General features: G+C 36.8%; 2 protein-coding genes across 3 annotated transcripts; one reads left to right on the top strand and one right to left on the bottom strand.

The window, feature by feature from the left end:
* Positions 1 to 611: 611 nt before the first annotated feature.
* On the top strand, positions 612 to 6126 carry npm1a (nucleophosmin 1a). 2 transcript variants are annotated; one of them, XM_042007930.1, is made up of 12 exons: positions 612 to 769; positions 1744 to 1823; positions 2365 to 2484; positions 2663 to 2756; positions 2883 to 3007; positions 3095 to 3150; positions 4517 to 4519; positions 4632 to 4695; positions 4784 to 4864; positions 4991 to 5098; positions 5173 to 5247; positions 5550 to 6126. In XM_042007930.1, exons 1-12 carry the CDS (start codon positions 721 to 723, stop codon positions 5598 to 5600), a joined length of 906 nt encoding a protein of 301 aa, XP_041863864.1. In that variant the 5' UTR covers positions 612 to 720; the 3' UTR covers positions 5601 to 6126. The 2 variants fall into 2 exon arrangements, with proteins under 2 accessions (XP_041863864.1, XP_041863865.1); XM_042007931.1 differs by lacking the exon at positions 4517 to 4519.
* Positions 6127 to 9098: 2972 nt separating this feature from the next.
* LOC121654070 (claudin-7-B-like) lies at positions 9099 to 12476 on the bottom strand. The gene is made up of 4 exons (XM_042007934.1): positions 11984 to 12476; positions 10159 to 10323; positions 9992 to 10076; positions 9099 to 9891 (listed from the first exon to the last, which is right to left on the bottom strand). The coding sequence occupies exons 1-4, from the start codon at positions 12204 to 12206 to the stop codon at positions 9717 to 9719; spliced, it is 648 nt and encodes a 215-aa protein (XP_041863868.1). The 5' UTR covers positions 12207 to 12476; the 3' UTR covers positions 9099 to 9716.
* Positions 12477 to 20787: the final 8311 nt, after the last annotated feature.

Below are 20787 nucleotides of genomic sequence, written 5' to 3'. Positions count from 1 at the left end.
ATTCAACTACTGTTTCTGACATATTGAGCAGTGACAATTTAAAAATCTGTGGGATTATGTGTAAGTTTTTGGATTCATGGATGATCTCTATGATACAATCTGATGTAACAGAGTGGAGAAAGTGATAATTGATGTATGAAATGCAGTTATGAAACATAACTTATTAATTAGAGAGCGAAATAGTATGTGTATGTATGAAACATAATGATGTATAATAATGATGTATACATATGAACGAAGACATGATCATAACTTTGTCGCAAAAAGCCCCAAGTCAAAAGTGATATACAAAATTTGATGTTCTCTGACACTGAAACTAGTGAAAAAAATGTTTACATTTCATAATTAATACTACTATTAATAACAGGTCTACTATTAATAATAATAATTTGGGGATTAAATATTGAATAGTTTGGTAGTAAGGAAGTAAGCAATAGATAAACACTGAGACCGTGCAAAATGGAAAAAGCCTGCATGTTTAGGCTGAGTGGCATAAAGATAATAAAGGAGGCAGTAAAGGACAGTAAAAGGTCAACCACCAGAGGAAAAAAGCGGAAAGTGCTACACGTTTATGACCTGTAGGTGGCGGTGTTGCTGTTTTCGATTTTTATTCAACAGCGAAGAAGAGCCGTGGCCAAGTAGCACGTTAGTCAGTGCCTACCGCTCACACTTGGTAATTGTTCCACCACTTGTAAGCAGCTGGTTTTCTTTACGTGGAAGATGAACGGTTTAAACGAAGAACCAATGGCACCACAAACCTTTCTTTATGGTGAGATAAAGTCTTTATATTTGTGTCATTAATCACTTCGTTTTATATCGTTTGATGCTAATATCAGCACAGGAGAACGCTTACCTTTAGTGTTTAGCTGCACGTGGCCCTCTGCAATGGAAGGTGATGTATTTAACTGTGTATTAAAGCATATAACATGTCATAGGTTACATTTTTAGCTATTGATTAAGTAACAAAAGAACGACTGACTGAATTCTGGTGAATCACTTGGTGTGACATTAGTTTCTCATACACGTGCTTGAATATTAACATGGCGGCGCCCTTGATTTACTAACAGTGTTAATATTTTAGTATTACCACTCCAGAACAGGCTGGAGGCATTGCGTAGTTCGATCTACACTTTATTCCGTTGAACTCAAACGTCGAAATTAGAGTTTGAGGTAAAAGTTTTCTTCTGGCCGTTAAAAAATGAAGTCAACGTGGTTTCAAACGCACGCGGACAGCTAACATCCCCCATGGCTCAACTTGTAGGCGTCAGTTGTGACTGTTTTTACAAATTTTCATTAACTTCACTTAAGTATTCGTCACTGCTTCTGAAAAGTTTTTTGCCCCGACTTTTGTACCTTTTTACTATGGATTAAAATCGATTGTTAGGACTTGAGAAGTATGAACAGGCCTACATGTAAATTAAATGATATCGTCCCCATCTTTATAGAAATAATGTTAATTACAGGACAGTTAATCAAAATGGCATTCATCTTCACTAAACGTTTAATTTGATGAACGGGATTTTTTTTTAAGATTTATTTATTTTTTTTTTATACTACTATACTCTAGGATGTGATGCCTTTTAATCATTCATAAAATTAATTTCATTGGCTTCCTCTTATGCAAAGTTCAGATATAGCACTAAGAACCCAACTTTGCTTGTCATCCATTACCCCAAAATGACTCATCCTTGAGTTGGTTTTGTGGTTCTTAACGGAAATCTTTCTCTCTCTCTCTCTCTCTAGGTTGTGTGTTGGAAGCTGGGAAGGAGGTGGTTTTCAATCCCGAGGATGATGAGTTGGAGCATCAGCTAGACTTGAGGATGGTGAGTACCATGAAATGTAACTTTTGAAAGGAGAATGGCCTTAATGTCATTTTGGATATATTAACATGTTTTGTGTGACTGTTTGGATTATTTACCCATTTAGACTTAAAATAACATCCTTGGACCTTGATTGTTTGCTAAATGTGACTTGGGTAAACAGAATTGTTACTTTTCTTTTATTTAGAAATTTCCCCCACAATGTTAATTTGATCAAAATCCATGTTTAGACTTTGATCTAGAATGTACTTTTTTTTTTTTCCTCTCTCAAACATGTAAACGAACACGTTCCTATAGATGCTTACATTGTTTAAACAGCTGTTTTTGTGACTTGACAGTAAGTAGTTAACTTTTGGGATTTGGCTGAAATCATTAATGATATTGTCACAGTGTTTATTTTCACACCACAGAGTACACATTTATTAAAGTGACAGTTTCTACAATGTCCTGAACTAACAGTGGAAACCCGGTATAGTTCATTTAGGCAGATGCAAAATAACCTTAAAATGAAGACTCATAATGAGATGTTCTCTTTCCTCTTCAGGCCTGTGTGGACCCCAGTACAAAAGATGAACTTCACATGGTGGAGGTGGAGGGACAGGATGCAGAGGGTCAGAAAATCAAGGCAGCACTAGTTTCCCTCAAGCCTTCTACTCTGCCAAGTGTACGTGCACATCTTTTCTTTGCGTTTGTACAGACGGTCATGCTACTCTGTTGTAGTCAACTACATTAGCTTTCTGGTTGAGTGATCATTTATACCTATATTAACACACTGCCCTCTTTAACAACCAGACCGTTGGTTAACATTGGGGTTTTTTTTCTTTCTTTTTTTTCTTCTTCAGGTGTGTCTTGGTGGATTCACGATCACACCTCCAGCAGTTTTTCGTTTGAAAACAGGTTCAGGTCCGATCCACATCAGTGGACAACACCTTGTCAGTGAGTATTTGTTTGAAGAATGCAACACTTTCTTTGTAATACGGAAGTCAGGAGTGTAAGAAACAAAGGTACCAAAGTACAACACGTCAAGTAGAAAAACCTAATGTTCCTCAACTTTTCTTCAAGTGATGGAAGCCGACCAGTCTTTTGATGAAGATGACGAAGAAGAAGAAGAGGAGGAGGAGGAAGAGGAGGAAAAAATTACAAGCTCAAAGAAAAGACCTGCTCCATCCCCTGCCCCAAAATCTCAGGTATATTTCATCTAGAAAGATTTATCTTGATTTTAACATGGAAATTTGTCTTAGTTAAAAGAAAGTGACTTCTGATCTGTTTTACAGAAAAAAATGAAAACGGAAGTTGAGGAGGATGAGGATGATGACGAGGAGGATGATGAGTAAGTGTGTCAGCCTTCACAGTGACAGTATTACAGCCTTTTCCAATTTGGATGCACTCAAAACAAATGACACTATATACAGTAGCTTGAGTCAATAGTTTGATGGTTCTGTCACTTTACAAAGCACAAAGTATTGCACAATTGGTTTTCAAGTTAGACTGCACCAGATCAGGTGTCACACCGGCGGCGTCCAGTTTTACAAATACGCTCCTTCAGTTGTAATTCCTGTTGTCTTTCTTGTGCGACAATCATTTAAGCATCACGTGGCAGTCACACTCAGCTGTGAAGTCACTTGCTTTTTCCATAAAAGATAGAAAACCATCCTACTTCTAATCTGAAATGTCCTGAGGATGTGAATAGACATTTTTACTGAGTGGAGTCACTCTAAATATTATTAAAGTTGAGATCCCAGACAGTGTGTTGGCATTAATAAAGGCTACAAAGAAAAATAGATCCATTTTAAGCTGTAATGTGGCTCAGAAATGACTGCGATGAACATGAAAGTTCTCAACATAACACAAGTGTTACCATCTTTACTTCCCTGGGAAAGTAAAAACCTAAAACGTTTTTTGCATGCATGAATTGGGGTGGAATTGAGCATGTAGTACAGAAAGCATGTAAAGGGAAAAATTATTTAATTGGAAATTAAATTTTAAGGGCACATTTACACCGGCCCCGCTGATGTAAATTCTAGTTTGTTTGCTATGAAATTCCAGTTAAGTTGGGGAGGTGTGTATGCACAAACGAACTCTCGGTTAGCCTGAAGTAAACCAATTGCAAGAAGTGGACTACAATGCAAAGTGCATTATGGGTAAACAACCAAAACTTCTGATAGAAAAATGATCAAAGCCATGTTTACTGTTAAGTGCTTAAAACAGAAGTTGTCGGTAATTCTTGGTGTGGCAGCATCTCTGGGAGGAGGGAAATTTATTATTTAAATCAGTGTTTCTCAGTCCTGGTCCTCAGAACCCACTGCCCTGCATGTTTAGAGGTAACCCTACTGTAACACTCCTGAATTAAATGAATGATTTGAAAAGAATTTGATGAAGAAGTTCATTAATCTGAATCAGGTGTGTTGAACTAGCAATACATCTAAGCAATGCAAGCCCGTGGGTCCAGAGGACCTGGATTGAGAAACACTGATTTAAAGGGTCCGGTTAAGTGCAGTGTGAAGGCAAATTTGGGCCAGAAGGATGTTGCAGCCCCCAGCTGAGTTGAGTCCTCATTTACACTTATCCAGGTGTGAATGCACCTTAAGCAGCTGTCAGTCTGTTGTTGGGTCTCTAATTACTTTTAGAAAATCCCATGTGGGTGAAGTTCCATGTAGATATTGTGGTAGATGAATGTCTTCACTACTTTAGGTCAGTGAGCTGGAGTCCTTTTATAGATGTGTTGGCATTGTTTTTTCCATCCTTGTAAACATTTTGCCATTCAACAAATTCCTCTGTTTGCTGTAATATTAAACTGTTCTTCCTTTCCAGGGAGGATGATGAGGAAGAGGATGATGAAGATGAAGAAAGCGAGGCAGAAGAATCACCTGTTAAAGCAAGTGTATAGACACTATACAGAATTTTTATTTTAAATGGAGTTAATTTGTGCTTGGTTGCTATCAACTTTCTCTGGGTCCCAACAGACCAAACCAACACCAGCCAAACAGAAAGCCCCGGCTCAGAATGGCAAGAGCTCTGCACCCAGCACCCCAGCCAAGAAACAGGTGACATTTGTTTTTTTTTTTTATCCCACCTGGACTTCATCATATCCAGCAATTACCAGTTAGCATTGATGAGTTTGGGAGGGTTGTTTCTCTGCTCTGATGTACATGTTATTTATTTTATTGTAGGAAAAGACCCCTAAAGGGAAGGGTGAGAAGTCACCTAAAAGCCCAGCACCCAAAGGACCTTTAACACTTCCTGAGATTAAAGCCAAGATGATGGAAGCGGTGAAGAAGGTGAGTCCCAAGTCTTCTTGCTTCTGAAAAGGTATGATGTGATTGACTAACAATCTTTTTATTTGCTCTTATAGGGGATAACATTACCTAAAGCCCAGCCCAAATTTGAGAACTTTGTGAAGCATGGTCATAAGGTGTCAGACCCCAAGGTATAATACACATACACAGTGCCTGCACTTATCAGAAAACCAGTCACCTTAGCTGTCATCACTAGATGAACAAATTGACATTCGTTGATTTAAAATTCTTGTGTGGGAAGTTCAGTCTAGTGTTTACCTTCTGGCCCTTTATTGATGCAGCTGCACACTTATGTAAAGTTAATAAAGTATGCATGCTTATTAAAAAAATAAAATCTTAAACGAAATATCCTAATTTTCTGACACAATTGAAGATTTTTGTCAGTTTGTAGGCCACCATGCTAACAGCTGATCATTCCTGTGTTTGTCCGTAGATTATTGCTGAGCTGTGGATGTGGAGGCAGACACTGAAGGAAGAAAAATAACTGACTCTATTCTTTTAAACTGTGTTATAACTTGTTCCTACCCATAGCGCCTCTCAAACCCTCAAAAAGCTGAGCTCTGTGCCTCTCACTTTCCTTTTAAATCATTCTCAACCCAACTGCCCTCCTGGAAGAGATGGTGGTAGTACACTGTTGGTAAACATCTTTCCACCTCGATTACCCACTCATCTGGGTAAAGTAATGATTTGGTTTGTTCAATAAACCTTAGTAGAGCATAAGGTACATTTTGTTTTGAATTGTTGGCATCAGACTTTTTTTTTTTTTTTAACATTTTTTTTTTGCTTAATTTCTACTTTTACTTTTGACTTGACCTAATTCTCAATAACAGATTTGCATTCATGACATAATACAAAGCACATGCAAAACTTTTAACTCCATCTCAACAAAACTTGAACCGCAAAATCCTTTTTACACTGTTTGGCCAAAAAAGGAAAGAGACCACACAAAGATTTTGTTGGACTACCTTTAGCTAGAATTATGGCACACATTTGGTGTAGTATTGTTTAAATGAGCCTACACAAAGTCAAGTAATTTATTTGCTTAATGAAACCAAGTTGGTCCTCCCTTTTTTTTTTTGTGGTCAGCAGTTAAAGTTAGCCATGGTTACGCTGTTTGCCCATGATTATACCTTTTATGACATAATTTTTGCTGTGCACTTTGGTGAAAACACAACTTGATCTGATGTTTTCTGAATGTTAATGCTACTTAGAGATTCCTAGCATCATCCCAAACTTGTTTCAGAAGCAAAAAGTTCTTGTCCTTCGTTTAACCGTCCAGAAATATTCAACCTTTTGGTGTTTATGGGCTTCAGCTCTATTGAAGATCTGCTTGCCTTTGTTACCATGACTACTGAGAGCCAATAGGCCAAAGATTGTGTATTTTGAGAAGGACTGCATGTATGAGGGAGTTAGGAAATCATTTTATATTTGTCTTAAATTCCAATGTGTGGTCGAAGCTCTAATATCAATCCTCTGAGTTCATGTTAGATTAAAATGTGTAGGTGCATGAGGCCTGTTGGTGCAGAAGACCATTCCATGCTGTCAAACAACTCTTAACTTTTATGACTTAAATTATGCTGAGGGGTTAAATAGTGAAAATTAAAATTGAAAGTTGTGGATCTGTTTGATTAGTCTGAAGAGAAATTGCAATGTATCCAATATCTGATTAAATGCAGTATTTTATCCTTTTTTGGCAACAATTTCCTATTAAATATTCCTGAACAAAAAAAATGGTCCCATTTCTTGGTACATGTTAAGATTTTTATGTCTTAAAGTGTGCAGAAACATTCTTTATTATTGGCAGTCTCAGGTGAGTTTCGTCAGCTGCTAATAAATTGGACTTTGTTCTGAGCTGTTGCGTGGAGTTTTCTTCCGTTGGTTTACAGGTTGGTGCACATGCTGCATGTGTTGCTACATATATGTGGCTCAAAAATTAAGTTGGCTGGAATAAGTTTTAGCTGAGTGAAGACTAACCATTTACAAGACTATAGAGATGGTTAATATCCAGTGTCAGGGTAATTTTGGACCAATAATCATCCACCCCCTCAACTGGACAAGATGACTGCTCCTCATCATTTCTTCCGCCAGTCGATTCCTCTGTCCCACCTACCTGCGATGTGAGCGGAGGAGACCATTTTAAATAATCAAATAGAAAATGTGATGTAACTGCATCATCTAATAATTGTCCAGTTGTAGTTTCATTACCTCCTCTCCTGTGTTCCTTGAAGAGTTGTAAATGTGTACACAAGTGGCTCCATGTTGTGTTGCAACATTCAGCATTATAAGATCAGCCTAAAGATGGTCATAATCCCTAATTGCCACAGAGCTGACTTTATAATGCAGAACTGCTTTGATCTCTGGCCTTTTTTTCAAATTTCTATTTATTCTGCATGACTGCTGCAAGCCAGTCTGTCAGCTGAGGCATGTAAAACCAGCCACCGTTGACCCTTGATCAAATTTATTCCAGTGGGATATTTTATGGAAAAATAAGTTACTAATCAAACTGTATTGCCCCTTTTGAAAGAACTAAGACATGTTGGTTGGCAGGATTTATTGTATTTTACAATAAGCCATGCTTTGGTACAGATAAAATCTGCCTGTTCTTTATTCTGAGACTAAAACTATGTTGAAGCCGCATACTTTTCATGATGTAACTACCATATGCGTTATACATATTCAAATCTAGAAACTATAACAGATGTCCTGTTGCAGAAAATGAACTTCTCACACAAGCCATGTTTTATTAAATAAAGCATGTCTGTTGAATTTGAGTTAGATGTTCAGTTGCACTTGTAGCCTACTCTCCTTATTCTTTAAATGGCCTTCTAATTAATATATTGTTTACAATCAGGGTAATAAACTACTGGACAGCACAGATTTATGGTTTACATCCAGTGACTCAGTAGCACTGCTTAGCTTTGCTGTGACTAAAGGCCCTACCCTGCTGATTAGATTAGAGGAACCCACAGATGTGTTGTGGTCAGAAGTAATGCAGGAAAACAAATCATTTCCAGGAAAAAAAGAAAAGAAAAATGTAGTACAGAAAATTTAGAAATCAGTTATTCTGCATCATTCTTTGAATGATGAAGAAAAATATGTCTTGACTTAAAAGACATCCGGCTTATTTTCTTTTTTTGCAATGTTTTTACCACAGTTTAGACTACAGAGCCGACCTGATAGTAAAACTATTTTTTTTCTTTTTTTTTTTTAGTTTAAAAAAAGGTGGACTGGGGTGAGAAAATGGTTATTAGGTTTATGATCAGACCTGAGAGAAGAGTAATGATCTGAGTCTGGCAAGCAAAGTGAAGACAAATGTGAAGTAGAACTTGAGCAAGACATTGAAAGTTTTAATAAATTACAAGAACTATAACCTTAAAAAATTGAAATAAAGGACTAAAACATCCATTTATTTTCTTTACCTGCTAAGGTGATTAGAACAAATGTGTTCCATTGCTGAGTCTACTGCAGAGCTTTTACATGTATCCAGAGTAAAACACAGACTATACAATAGTGTTTTTATATTATAAACTATTCATTTCAATAAAAAACAAAAGCTCTTGCATATTTTCCCACTTAGTTTCTCATGTACACCACAAGATGGCATTAAAAACCAGGCAACTTTCAGTTTATTAGCCATTATGATGCTGTGTACACATGCACACTGGTACCTGAAGGAAGATGGCTTCCAGCCAAGGGAAAGAGAACATGGCTCCGATTATTCTACCTGGGAAGGAAAATCATCTGCAGTTCATTCACAGATCTGTGTAGGAACAACTCCAAATGCCAATACCACTTATGTTTCAGATCATTCTTATTGTTGCATGGTGTCAGAGGCAACGTGTTTTAAATGAGTTCTGTTCAATTTCCAGTACAAGCTTCATTGTGTATTTAATCCATATTTAAACATTAAAACACTTAGGTTTGAATTGGTAGAGTACTTCAAGTCAAATTTAATATAAAAAAGTTCTCAGACTACCAAAAGTTAAGTTTTCTGCTTTATTTTGTATACAAGACAAAACATCACAATTGTTTAAAAAAAAAAAAGGAAAGCAAATAAGCCAAACCCATTCAGACACCGCAAGCTTCACCATGTCAACAGGAAAAGTGGTCACATCTCAGGACTGTTATTAAGAATGTTGGCAACCAGTTATGTACATCAGTAATTAAAAAAAAAGTAAATGCAGTTACTGGTAGAAATTTCTTCCAGGTTCTAAATGAAGTGTGCATTTATGGTGCAAGAGTTACCATCTGGTTTCCACTCAGTGCATTCAGATAACGCTCCAACATTATACTCTTAAACGCACTACCATACACCGCAGGTGAGGAGCTTTCTACATAGAGCTGTACATCATTTTGAGTTTTGCCATAATTTAACAATACAGTTAGACTACATGCAAAGTATACAAAAAAAAAAAAAAGCTCCGACTACTGTTCCAGACAAAACCAATATGAAGTAAAACGCTATTTAAAAACTTTAATGTTAAAATATTACATATTAAAAACTGGTACTCGTCGCATATCTTTTCCAAAAGGATTCAATTTCTGGGTTGAACTGATGTGAATATTAAAAATGTTCCTTCAAACTGCATCCTATTCCTGCTCAAATGTAACTTTTGTCGCTGGCCGCAGGTCGAGACACAGGATTTCTGGACATGGGATAATTGGGTGGAGGAGCCTTCTTGGTTTTGGAGCAGGATGCTGACAGCATAGCACCTCCTACTACAGCCAGAAATGCTCCAGCCCAGGCAATGAAGATGGCAGCTCCAAACTCATACCTTCAGAGAAATTAGACAAAATAAGCAATGTCACAGTTTCTCTGCAGAGGACAAATATACAAATACAGGTTAAGGATTCATTTAAACTTCAAGCACCAACCTTGTATTGACAGGAGTGAAGGGGTCATAGAAGGCTCTGATGATGTCATTAGCATACCATGAGCAGGCAACAATGGAACACAAGGCTGCGGGAGAATTTTAAAAAACATCAGTGAAACTTCTGAGAGGTCGACGTGGTTGAAGAGATGCGACTGAAAAACTTCTTACCTCCAATCAGGATAATGATGCCACCAGTCATTGCAATGCGGCCCTTGCGCACTTTGTCATCACCGCCACAGGTGGTGCACTTCATTCCCATGCAGGCCACACCCAGACCAGCAAACGTTACAATAATACTCACAATCATAAGGGCGCGGGTCGCTTGGAGGGCACCTGGACAGAAGACAGGATATGTTAGGTTATGCTAGTGAATACATCACATTTGTGTGGCAAAAACATGTTTAAATGTAGAAAAATAAAGTTATATAGTACATGAAATAACTTATCCAGGTATATAAAATGATTTATACAGTACAATTTTATAAAACAGAAGCTGAGATTTGGAGGGAAAAACCAAAAGCTATAAAACAAACACTGAGTACCAACGAATTCTGTCTGTTGCCACTCCCAACAACAACAACACAGAAACTGGCTCCAACCGGAAGGCCGAAGAAACTCCGAAGGGGGATGAAAGGAGGGGGTGCGTGGGTGTTTGTGCATGCAAGGTTGAAACAGGTCTAACCAGGTTTCAGGTTTCAATAGGAAGACACTCCCTTTCCCAGCTACTCAGAATACAATGGAGCAGGTGAACACTTTATGTATTTATTTAAAACCATCCTAGCTTACACTAGCTGGTCAACTCACTGGTATTCACTGTTTGTAAAACATGTATTGTTTGTAGACTTTGAACAAGATTCTCTTTAGCCTGTTAGGAAGCTACATGTTCTGAACACAGCCCTGTTAGCACTTCTAACCAAGCTGATGTTCATTCCAGGGAAGCACTGTGCTTGAGATATTCAAGTGGCTTTGATGAGCTGGTGAACGGGGAGGGACAAGTTTACAAAAAGCTGAAGAATTCCCTCAGTGACATTCAGACAGTTTATGCCTTGAGACATGCATCCATCAGTTGATCAGGAAGTATGTACATTGCAAGAACTGCCACCCTTCACCCAACCATTGACTCATGTAGTTACAGATTTGTGGTAACAGCAGTCATAAAAATGTGTAAAGCCCTGACAAAAGCAGTTTGAGGACAGTTAAGACCTTATCATTTAAAAGAAGCATTTTTAATAATTCTGGACTTTGAAGACCACTTCATTTTGATCAAACTAATGTGAAACCAATTATAAACTTAAATCAGTATGTTGATGCCTTTCAAATGGGAGAGAAAAAAAAAGTTATGATAGGTAAACAGTGACCTATGCCAGTGTTTAACCTTTAACTACAAGGAAAGCTAGGCCTGCAATAAAGAGATTTCAACCAATGGGAGGAGGGGAACGGACTGGAGGACAATGGTTTAAGTAGAACCATAGCCCAGGTGTAAAATTAAGCATGTTGCCACTTTACAAACAAAAGAAAAGAATAAGAAAAGAAAAAAATAAAAATATGAGGCAAGAATTTTCAACATTTGGTTTTGACAATGGATTAAAGCAGTTCTCCACACAGTTACCGTGACCTCTTCGTGTTAAACGAAACCATTTACAACAGCAACTTTTACAAGGGGAGGTAACCGGAGATAAAAAAAAAAAAACCTGTTTGTCAAGGCCACATGAACCTAAATCCAGTCCAAACAAGTTGGCTACAAACTATAAAACGGGATATACTAAGAGTTATTTTGTATCCTAGCAGGTGCAACTTACGTCATCTTTAACCGCACGCTTTCAGACCGTATTTTAAAAAGTGGCGACGAGGAAGAAGGGGGGAGGGGAGGTCTCAAATCACTTTTTATGACAACTTTTCAACTTAATATCCTAATCTACAACATCACTTAAAACTACTGTTAGAAAGAATTATAGCGGCAGAAAATTAAGAAGTTAAAAGTTACTTTACTCACTGTTGAGCTGAAGAATTGAGTCGTACACTTTGCACTGTATTTGGCCTGTGCTCTGGAACGCACATGACATCCATAGTCCTTCATACATGGACACCGCTGTGATGATATTTGACCCAACAAAAGCAGACATCTTCCACTGGGGCAACATGGTACCAACTATCAGCCCAATCGTGCCCAGAAGAGCCAGGGCGAATCCCAAAATCTGAAGACCCGAGTTGGCCATTTCAAATTCTCTTTGTCCTTCTTCGAGATGAATTCAAGTCAACAGAAGATGACGTCCACCTGTCCAAATGGCGAATCTTTCTCTCTCCTTTTAAGCTCGGTAGACTCTTAAAAACTTTTCTTTCTTGATGAAGTCCTTTTTGTATCTGTGTATGTAGTATTCCGTTGCCTTCTCCGAGTAAATGAGCTCACAATGGCGATGCCTGAATATAAAATGTTCCCTCAGTGACTCTTGACGCACCTGTTCCTTTGCCGCACCTGTAGTGGGGAGGAGACAGCGGGAGTGAGCTTTTTGAGGCGGTTTCTGTGGCAGGTGGGCGAGGACGCGCGCGCAGTATCGACTTATCGGCCGTAAGAGCGTACACCTGAAGTTTCGTGATGTCACTGTTCTTTACTGCGGGAGAGCAGATAACAGCATCCCCTTTACGTCTTATAGAATTGCTTGTAATTTTTTCATGCTAAAGTAGATCTTCAAAAGATTTGGCTTGTATTATTTGAAAGGTCTAAATCTGAATTATGATATTGGTTTATACATCATAACCTGTAATTGCAGCAACAGCAGGATAAATTGTAAAACTCGAAAGGAGATTTGAAACCACAATGTTTTGCAATACAGTGGTATTTTTATACATCAAAACCATCAAAATAATTACCCATAACAAGCTCCAATAAGTAATTTACACATGAATCAGTCTAGAACTTCAGCCTCACTATTATGCAGCTACTTCTGCTGTATTATACTATTTAGTATTATTAAATTCAGCACCTGTAACTCGGATTTTAGAGGTACAATTGTCAAACTTTTATAAAAAGTACCCATTTTTTCTCTACAAATGGCACCCTGCAAGAATATCACAGATCTCATATGGTAATGTCAAATACATGGTGGTCCTTTCTTTCTACAAAAAATACAAAACAAGCAAAAACAAAGGGAACGCCATAGCATGTGCTTGAAAAATGTGTATTGTAATAAAAGAACTAATCTATCTGTCTGTCTGTCTGTCTGTCTATCTATCTATCTATCTATCTATCTATCTATCTATCTATCTATCTATCTATCTATCTATCTTTTGGTACATTTCTCACATCAGAATTAACATTAGCACAGCAGTTTGTGTGTTCTCAAAACAATACAAACTGCAGAACCTAGTGGGTAACCTGCAAAGCGTGTCACTTGCTAAAAATAGATTATTCTTTCATCAAATTATTTATGTGAATGAAACTGTCAGCCATCAAACTGAAAAGTCCTGTCACCAATGACTACAAACAAAGCTCAAGAAACATGACTAAGCCTATTCATATGGCTTAGTCATGTTTTTATTATGATAGTCTAATCTGTAAGTGTGTTTTTTTTTAAATAAAAACAAGTCAAATCACAGAGACATTACCTGAAAATACCTAAGACAGTACTATGTACAGCCATTTGAAAACTACATTAAAGTTAATCATTACTGTTGTTAGTAGGGTACCTGAATACATAACAAAAAATACATTTGTTTCACATTGTCATTTCATACACTCTGGGCCAGCCAAACAAACAATTCAGTCACTTATATACAACAAACTTAAAATAAGTACAGTACAGTACATTCATATTACTGTACTGTACTGAACATACTGAAAATCACTATGTGCATCAAGAGGTTCCTCTCTGTCTGGCCACATATTTTCACCAACATCACATCGGATATCAGTGCATTAGGATGTGTCAAGTAAAGTATCTTCTCGAGTGGCGAATCCACCCTCTGCAGGACTCTGCTGTGATCTCTTTGCATCCTGCTAGGACAGCCATTTGAGGATGTGCATGCTGGTCATACACCTTCCACCTCCAGGCAGAGAGAAACTCCTTTACTGGACTAAGTAAAAGCTGAAGGTCAGCAGAGAGCAGTTGTTCAATTTAGAAGACATTCCAAGAAAATATTCTAAACAATGTTTAAAATCTGCTTAATCCATTTTGATAACTAATTTAACTCTTTTTGACTGATATGACCAAAGCAAACGATAATGTCAGGAAATAATTTTTGTGGAGTTTAAACTAATAGGAGAATTTTAATTTTGATGTGAGAAATGCACCAAAGCAACTAAGAAAAACTGTATTGCAGTAAATAAATATTACTAGAGGAAGAAGATCGAACTTCCCTTTTCTGTAAATCATTGTTTTGGAACTTTTACCTTTAATTTTGTAGACATAATTTTGTAGTTAGCCCTTGACATTAGCTTGAACTCTGACTTTAATGAAAAAATATATAGGAAACAAATGTTTTATTTATCAATATACCTTCATAATAAAACATTACAATGAATCCAGAATGCCCTCACACATATGTTTATTTATTCTGAGAGAGTAGCAACCTTTTTTTTTCTTGATGATTTGTGTAGTTATTGAAGTGATGACATGTAGGAATTTCCAAGAACTTTAATGCAAGTTGTAAGCCAACATAGATAAATTACTTTTGTCAGCCTGAATTAATTGTGCTTGTAAAAATCTGTTCATCTGATGACTTTATGTTGGATACCAGTGATCTGGATGGTATGGTCTAGCAATACAAACTTCCCTTTTACGTGTGTCAAATTGGTTTCAGTTCTTGTATCCAAACAGTTCCTAGAAATAACAAAACATGTAAAAAAGAGTTATGTTAAACAAAACTCAAACAAGTAGAGGCATGTGCTTTACCTGTCTTTTCACAGGTTTCATGATAACACCTTAAACTTGTAAAAGTAGATATCAGACTGAGCCTGAGATTTTCTTAGACTGATACTGAAAGTCTGAGTCACCGTACGGCCTAGACATCAAAAGCATGTGGTGAATATTTTAACTCTTCATTAGTTCCTGTCCAGTTACATGACTCATTTCAGGGGAAATAGGTGACAGCTTACAGAAGAGTTTAAACATGTGGAAAACAGCCTCAGCTGTTTCGGTAAAGACACAGTTGATATAAATAGTTTGTGATCCTTCAAAACTGTTTTTATTGTGGATGTGATTTTATTTCTTTTCTGAACAATGTTAGGCAGTGCAACATCAATGAAATCCCACCATTACATTTTTCAATCCTACAAACACTTTTGATATTTTGAGCCATATTTATCCTTTTTTTTCTTTTTAATATTAATCACATGTTTGAACTTCACTGCTTTACACAGATGTATGATCGTTCCAGTTTGTATCATGGTAATCCTTTCACCCCAGATGTGCGTGCTGTATCATCAGGCTAAGTGCCTGTATGTAGGACGTGAGGTTACATGAGGCTAGATGACATAGACCAGGGGTCTGCAGCCTTTACAATCCGAAGAGCCATTTTCTTTCAGTCCAGCTTAATAAAACATTTTAGAGCTGCAAATGTTAAGAGACGTTTGAAAAAAGACAACCTATAATTTTTGATAAATTCCTACTTTATATGAAATTTGTTATAGTTTTTGAAGAACCACATTTTTATTTCTATTTTAGGTTTTAAAATAAAGAAAAACAGAACTTTTGCAAAAAGAGAATAGATATAGATATTTGTGTACTTGTGATGTAAAAAAGCATCATAGTTTCCAACTTAATGAAAAGAAAAACAGATTATATGTGTGTGTGTGTGTGTGTGTGTTTTCACTATAGTCACTCACTTGTTTAAAGCTGCCTACTCATTGTAACCAAACCTGCAAATTCACTGTACCACTTATCTATTTATGTATTTTTCTAACTTTCTCTTAGTGCACTTTGTATGTTGTTTTTTATTCGAATTACATTATTTTTAAATGTTGTTATTTTAATGTTGTAAATGGTGGGATGTGGAGAGGCGAGATCACGGGCAAGATGGAAAAGATTAGCCACACCCGCACTTTTCCCGCATTCTTTTTAAACTGATCCTGCACCAACATGTCTGCTCTTGTGACTCTCTGTCGTCTCTGTGTTTGAGCTGCTTCCTCCCTCTCCTGTCATCTTATTCCATGAATCATGATGGATGTCGGTGATCAGATGATCAACGTTTCTCTGTTGTTGCGTGTGTTTATGGTATTTACCCCAAAGTATTGTTTTTGGCAGGACCTTCTCTAACACAGTAGTTGATGGTGGTAGACCAGGTTTATACTTCAGCTTTGCAGGGGCAGATTTAGACAAGTTTTGATAGGGGGCCAGAAACACTGACCAGGAAAAGAGGGGCACAAACGAGTTTTTTCTAGGTCTAGATTTTATGATGAATGGATGGATGGATGGATGTTTATTCAGAGTGATGCTGCTGTAGGATTGTTATCTCTGCTGCACAAACACTTACTCTTCAGTGATAAAATGAAAGATGTGTTTTTAGCCAGATCATCAGCTTCATTTGAGTTTCTTCATCAGTGTTGTCTGTTTCACGTCAGTCGTCACGTCTGGTGGGTTTACAGAAATTTTCAACATGGAGACAGTTGGTAAGATGATAACATATGAATTCTGCATCATGATTTAGAACATGATAGAGATGATTTAGAACAACAAATAGAAGTAAATTACATGCTGCATTTACTGACATTAGTAAATTTACTGGTATTTTAAGGTCATTATGTTGTGGAATTATTTCACATTGCAATTATTCCATGAAAAAAAAAATTAAAATATCTATTTTAAAAAAACATTAGATAGTTCTTTAGCATTTTTAGCCGTGTATTATGAGCCATTGTAGAAGGTCCAGAAAGCCACTTGCAGACCCCGACATACTGTAGACATACTGCAAGCATGAGGTACAATGCTGCCATCTAGTGGTTACTTTTTATTCTGGCACTAAGTCTACGGCAGGACAACAAAATATGCTGCTTCAGTACAATAGAACAGAGTCAGAAAAAATTAAAAGGACACAATTAAAGTAAATATAGATAAACTGCTTCATTCCAGTTGCTTTGTTCCAACTTGAACCATGTTACCTGTTTATGATCGTTTTTGATACACTGTGGTAATGTGAAATAAAAACCTAATATTTTCCTTTAATTAACAGTTAGTGTTTCACATGCTAGAGACAGCAAGGACATACAGTATATGCTGTTATTGAAGGAAGAAAAGAAAGGAAATGGTAATGTTCAGGTGAAACATTTGCCCTACTATTTGGAAGAAGAAATGCTTCAGTGACTATAGTGAATTTATTAAAAATTTATTGAAATACACCTGCCTGAGTCATCACTAACACTTGGTTTGGTTATGTAAAGCTAAAAGTAAATGTTTGTTATCACATTACTTTTTAAATTTTTTATCATTTTATCATTTTTTAGAAAATATTGATTCATATTATCATTGTCCAAAACGAAATAAAAATGCAAAGAAACATTTTGTTCCTGCCTTTTTCTTAGTAGGAACTTTAAAGGATTAGCATTGAACACGAAGATTGAAAAGACATATGCTCATTACGTCTTTAATGTTTTTACTTTTTTTTTCAATTGCATCTTTTGCTTCATAGCTTGTACTGAAACAGAAAGTTAGTTATCTTGTTTGTTACTATCATCTTCATGCACCACCTGGAAACTTTAACCATTATATGATTGCTCTCCATCCATTTATTGCTGTTATTGATGTCAGATTTATTGAAAGCTAAATTGGATGTAGACAGAAGAACACAGGCATGCAGCATTTTGAAAAAGATAATTAACACAATGTTTTGATTTTCCCACGTCTGTTCAAATTTAGCATGTAGACGCTTATAATGGAAACATGCTCATGCTGAGAGTAATTGGTTCTCCCAGCTTTCATGGGAACTATATTTGGTTTAATGCCTTAATCCTTATTTGCTGCATTAAGAAACATAATGCTCCATTCAGTCTGAGTGCAGACTGCTTCACTCTGTGTGGGTTTACTGCAAATAATCTTATATAAATGCACAAATCATGCTTCCATGAGATTTGAGATGCTGTAGAAAAGTATAAGGAAGATCAGAGGAGGAAAGAGGGCTGTCTGACCCTGACTGAGGTCACATCTCAAAGGGGAGCTCATTGTAGAGGCAGTGACAGCCCGGAGCTCAGAATAATCTGCCAGATCAGATGCAGCTCAATTTCAGCTGTTGTAGATTAGGACTTGAAGCTTAATTATCAAGCCTGTCAAACAGTGATTTACTACAGTTGTGAGTGAGAAATTGTGAGTAAATTGCAGCTATTCATTCATCTGATCATTTCTGGTTAAAAATCACGATCCTTCAAGAAGATGTATGGCTCCTCAGCGGATCAGAAAGTTGTTAATTTAACCACACACAGCATAAATAATCTTTTGACAGCAACATGATGTGTATATAAATGTTGTGAAATGTACAATTAGAGCTTGCACTTTCACGCTGTCATGCCAAACACGGACTTACTGACACTAATTATTTCATAGTGACTTCAATTTAAGATTTTATGCATATATTTTTTAAAAACTTGTATGGTAAACAAGAGTATAAGAGTAAATGACAAGATTTAGTTTAGTTTTTTTCCAGTTTCACACATGTAAACGATGCCAACATCTACATACTAATTGCTTTTAAAAAAGTTAAATTTTTTTCACTAATATTTCTGGTTTGTTGATGGGCGTCTCTGATTAGGCACAGTGATGCTATTAATTTGTCACATTTGAAGAAAGAGAAACAAAAGGTAATGCAAAATGTCACCAACTCACAATTCTCCACCTTCATCATGATGAATGTAGGTTTTCTTGTGAGTCTTCACTGATGCTCTCCACATCATTCTCCAAGTTTGGCTCATCTAGTAATTTAATTTCTTCTTTTGATATTTCATCAAAAGCGTCACCCTTTAGCACAAAGAGGTTAAGCAGGTGAACTATTATAACTGGGGGAAACACATTCTGGAGGTCAATACATGTGATACAGTTGGTGAATGTAGAGTGGCACTTGGTGTTAATGCTTCAATTGAGATTAATCAAGTAATAAAATTAGTCATTTGTAAAATCAACGAGAGACATAACACCAGAAACCTCTTTTAAGGGAGTCAGCTGCCTCCAACAGTAGAAGATTTGGCCCTGTCATTGCTGCCAAAGGTGTTTTAGCAAACTACAAAGTGAGGTTTGAATAGCCATGCAAACTGGGCATTTAATGTTTTAAATTTGTAATTTTGTGGGTACGGTAGGTAGACAAATAGGAAAATAAAGAATTGAATGTATTTAAGATTAATCTAAATGAATTAATGAACATTTAATCTGTGACTTGTAATATTGTGAAATGAGGAATGGAAACTGTTACATGTCTAATTTTATTAGTCACAGCAAGGTCAGCTGACACAACCATCTACCTCTTTCTCATGCCTTGTTTCCGGGACCTCCACTCATTTGTTGCAATGACATATTTCCTCATTGCTTTAAACTGGATGTAATAACCTCTCCACATAATCTTACCCTACTTAAATAAATATTTTATGACATTACATAGACTGGAATTTTTTATTTATAATAACCCAGAGTCTAGTGGGTGACTGCAAGGGCGAATAAAATGAGGACAAAAATGTGGATGATCTAAAGCGCCTGGAGAAAAAACCATAACACAATTTTGGGGACTTGAAAGGAAACTGAAAAAAGAAGGAAAATCATCAGAGAACTGATTACAATCATACAAATATATCTTATTTTATTGAATAATATGCCAGAATAAGACATCTCCTTTCAATTCATATAGAAGATGTTGTAGAAATGTACACAGGTCTGATGACAAACATGGAGAGAGGGTGAATCTAGGGCTTTTTCTCTGTAGATACTGAGAGGGAGTCATCCTTAATGGCCAATGAATGCATGCTTTGGAAAAAGAAAACTCACTCTGGACGAGTCGTGGTTATTATTGCAGCCCAGTGACGGCAAATCCTGATAGCAGTTTGTCTGTTGGGTTTGTTTCCGCTCTTTGAGTGCAGGCTAGTTAGTTCTTGTTGCATATTGCTGGTCCTCATCTCTGGAGTGTTCAGAAAAGCCAGTTCTGAATGATCCTGCTGCACCTTTGGGCTCATATTGTGAGGAGTCCAACATGTGTATAAATCCCTGGTAACACTCAGGAGATGCCTGAGGAGTCGGACCTGCTCTCAGTGGCTAAACACTGCCATGGCTCGTTTTTAATTATGGCTTCGTTTGTCTTTTCCTTTAGAAAATATATAAGTATCAGTGTTTTTGGAAGACAAGGGGATTGGTTTGAAAGAAAGAGAGGAGTTAAAAGTCAGTAAGAGGATGAAAAAGCCATTGTGGGAACATTTTGGAAGACTTGCATGACCAAAACTGACACCACCAAGACACAAACATGGTGCCTTTTAGAGTTGTTGTTCCGCTGTTTTCATTGGATTTTATGGCATCTCTCACTTAACACACAGCTCATTTGCACAGTGGAATACAGTTTGGAAGAACTTCACTCAGGATTCATATAAAATGTGGATATAACAATGCTGACCAAAAACAAAAACACACCAACAGGAACATCTAATCTGCCTACCTCAAAGGGATTTGCATAACAAACTGAAAGGCATTGAGAAAGAAGAAGAAGAAGAAAAAAAAAAAACACTGATTAGTACATTTCTGAAAGGAAAAACGAAAACAATTAAACCAAAAACAGGACATCAGATACACAAATACTGTATTGGTTATGTAACACACACATAAAACTGACAGCATTCCATAA

This window comes from Melanotaenia boesemani, chromosome 15 (genome assembly GCF_017639745.1).
Source record: "Melanotaenia boesemani isolate fMelBoe1 chromosome 15, fMelBoe1.pri, whole genome shotgun sequence".
NCBI lineage: Eukaryota > Metazoa > Chordata > Actinopteri > Atheriniformes > Melanotaeniidae > Melanotaenia > Melanotaenia boesemani.
Note: the sequence above shows the minus strand (reverse complement) of the source record. Positions and strands in the feature narration are given on the sequence as shown.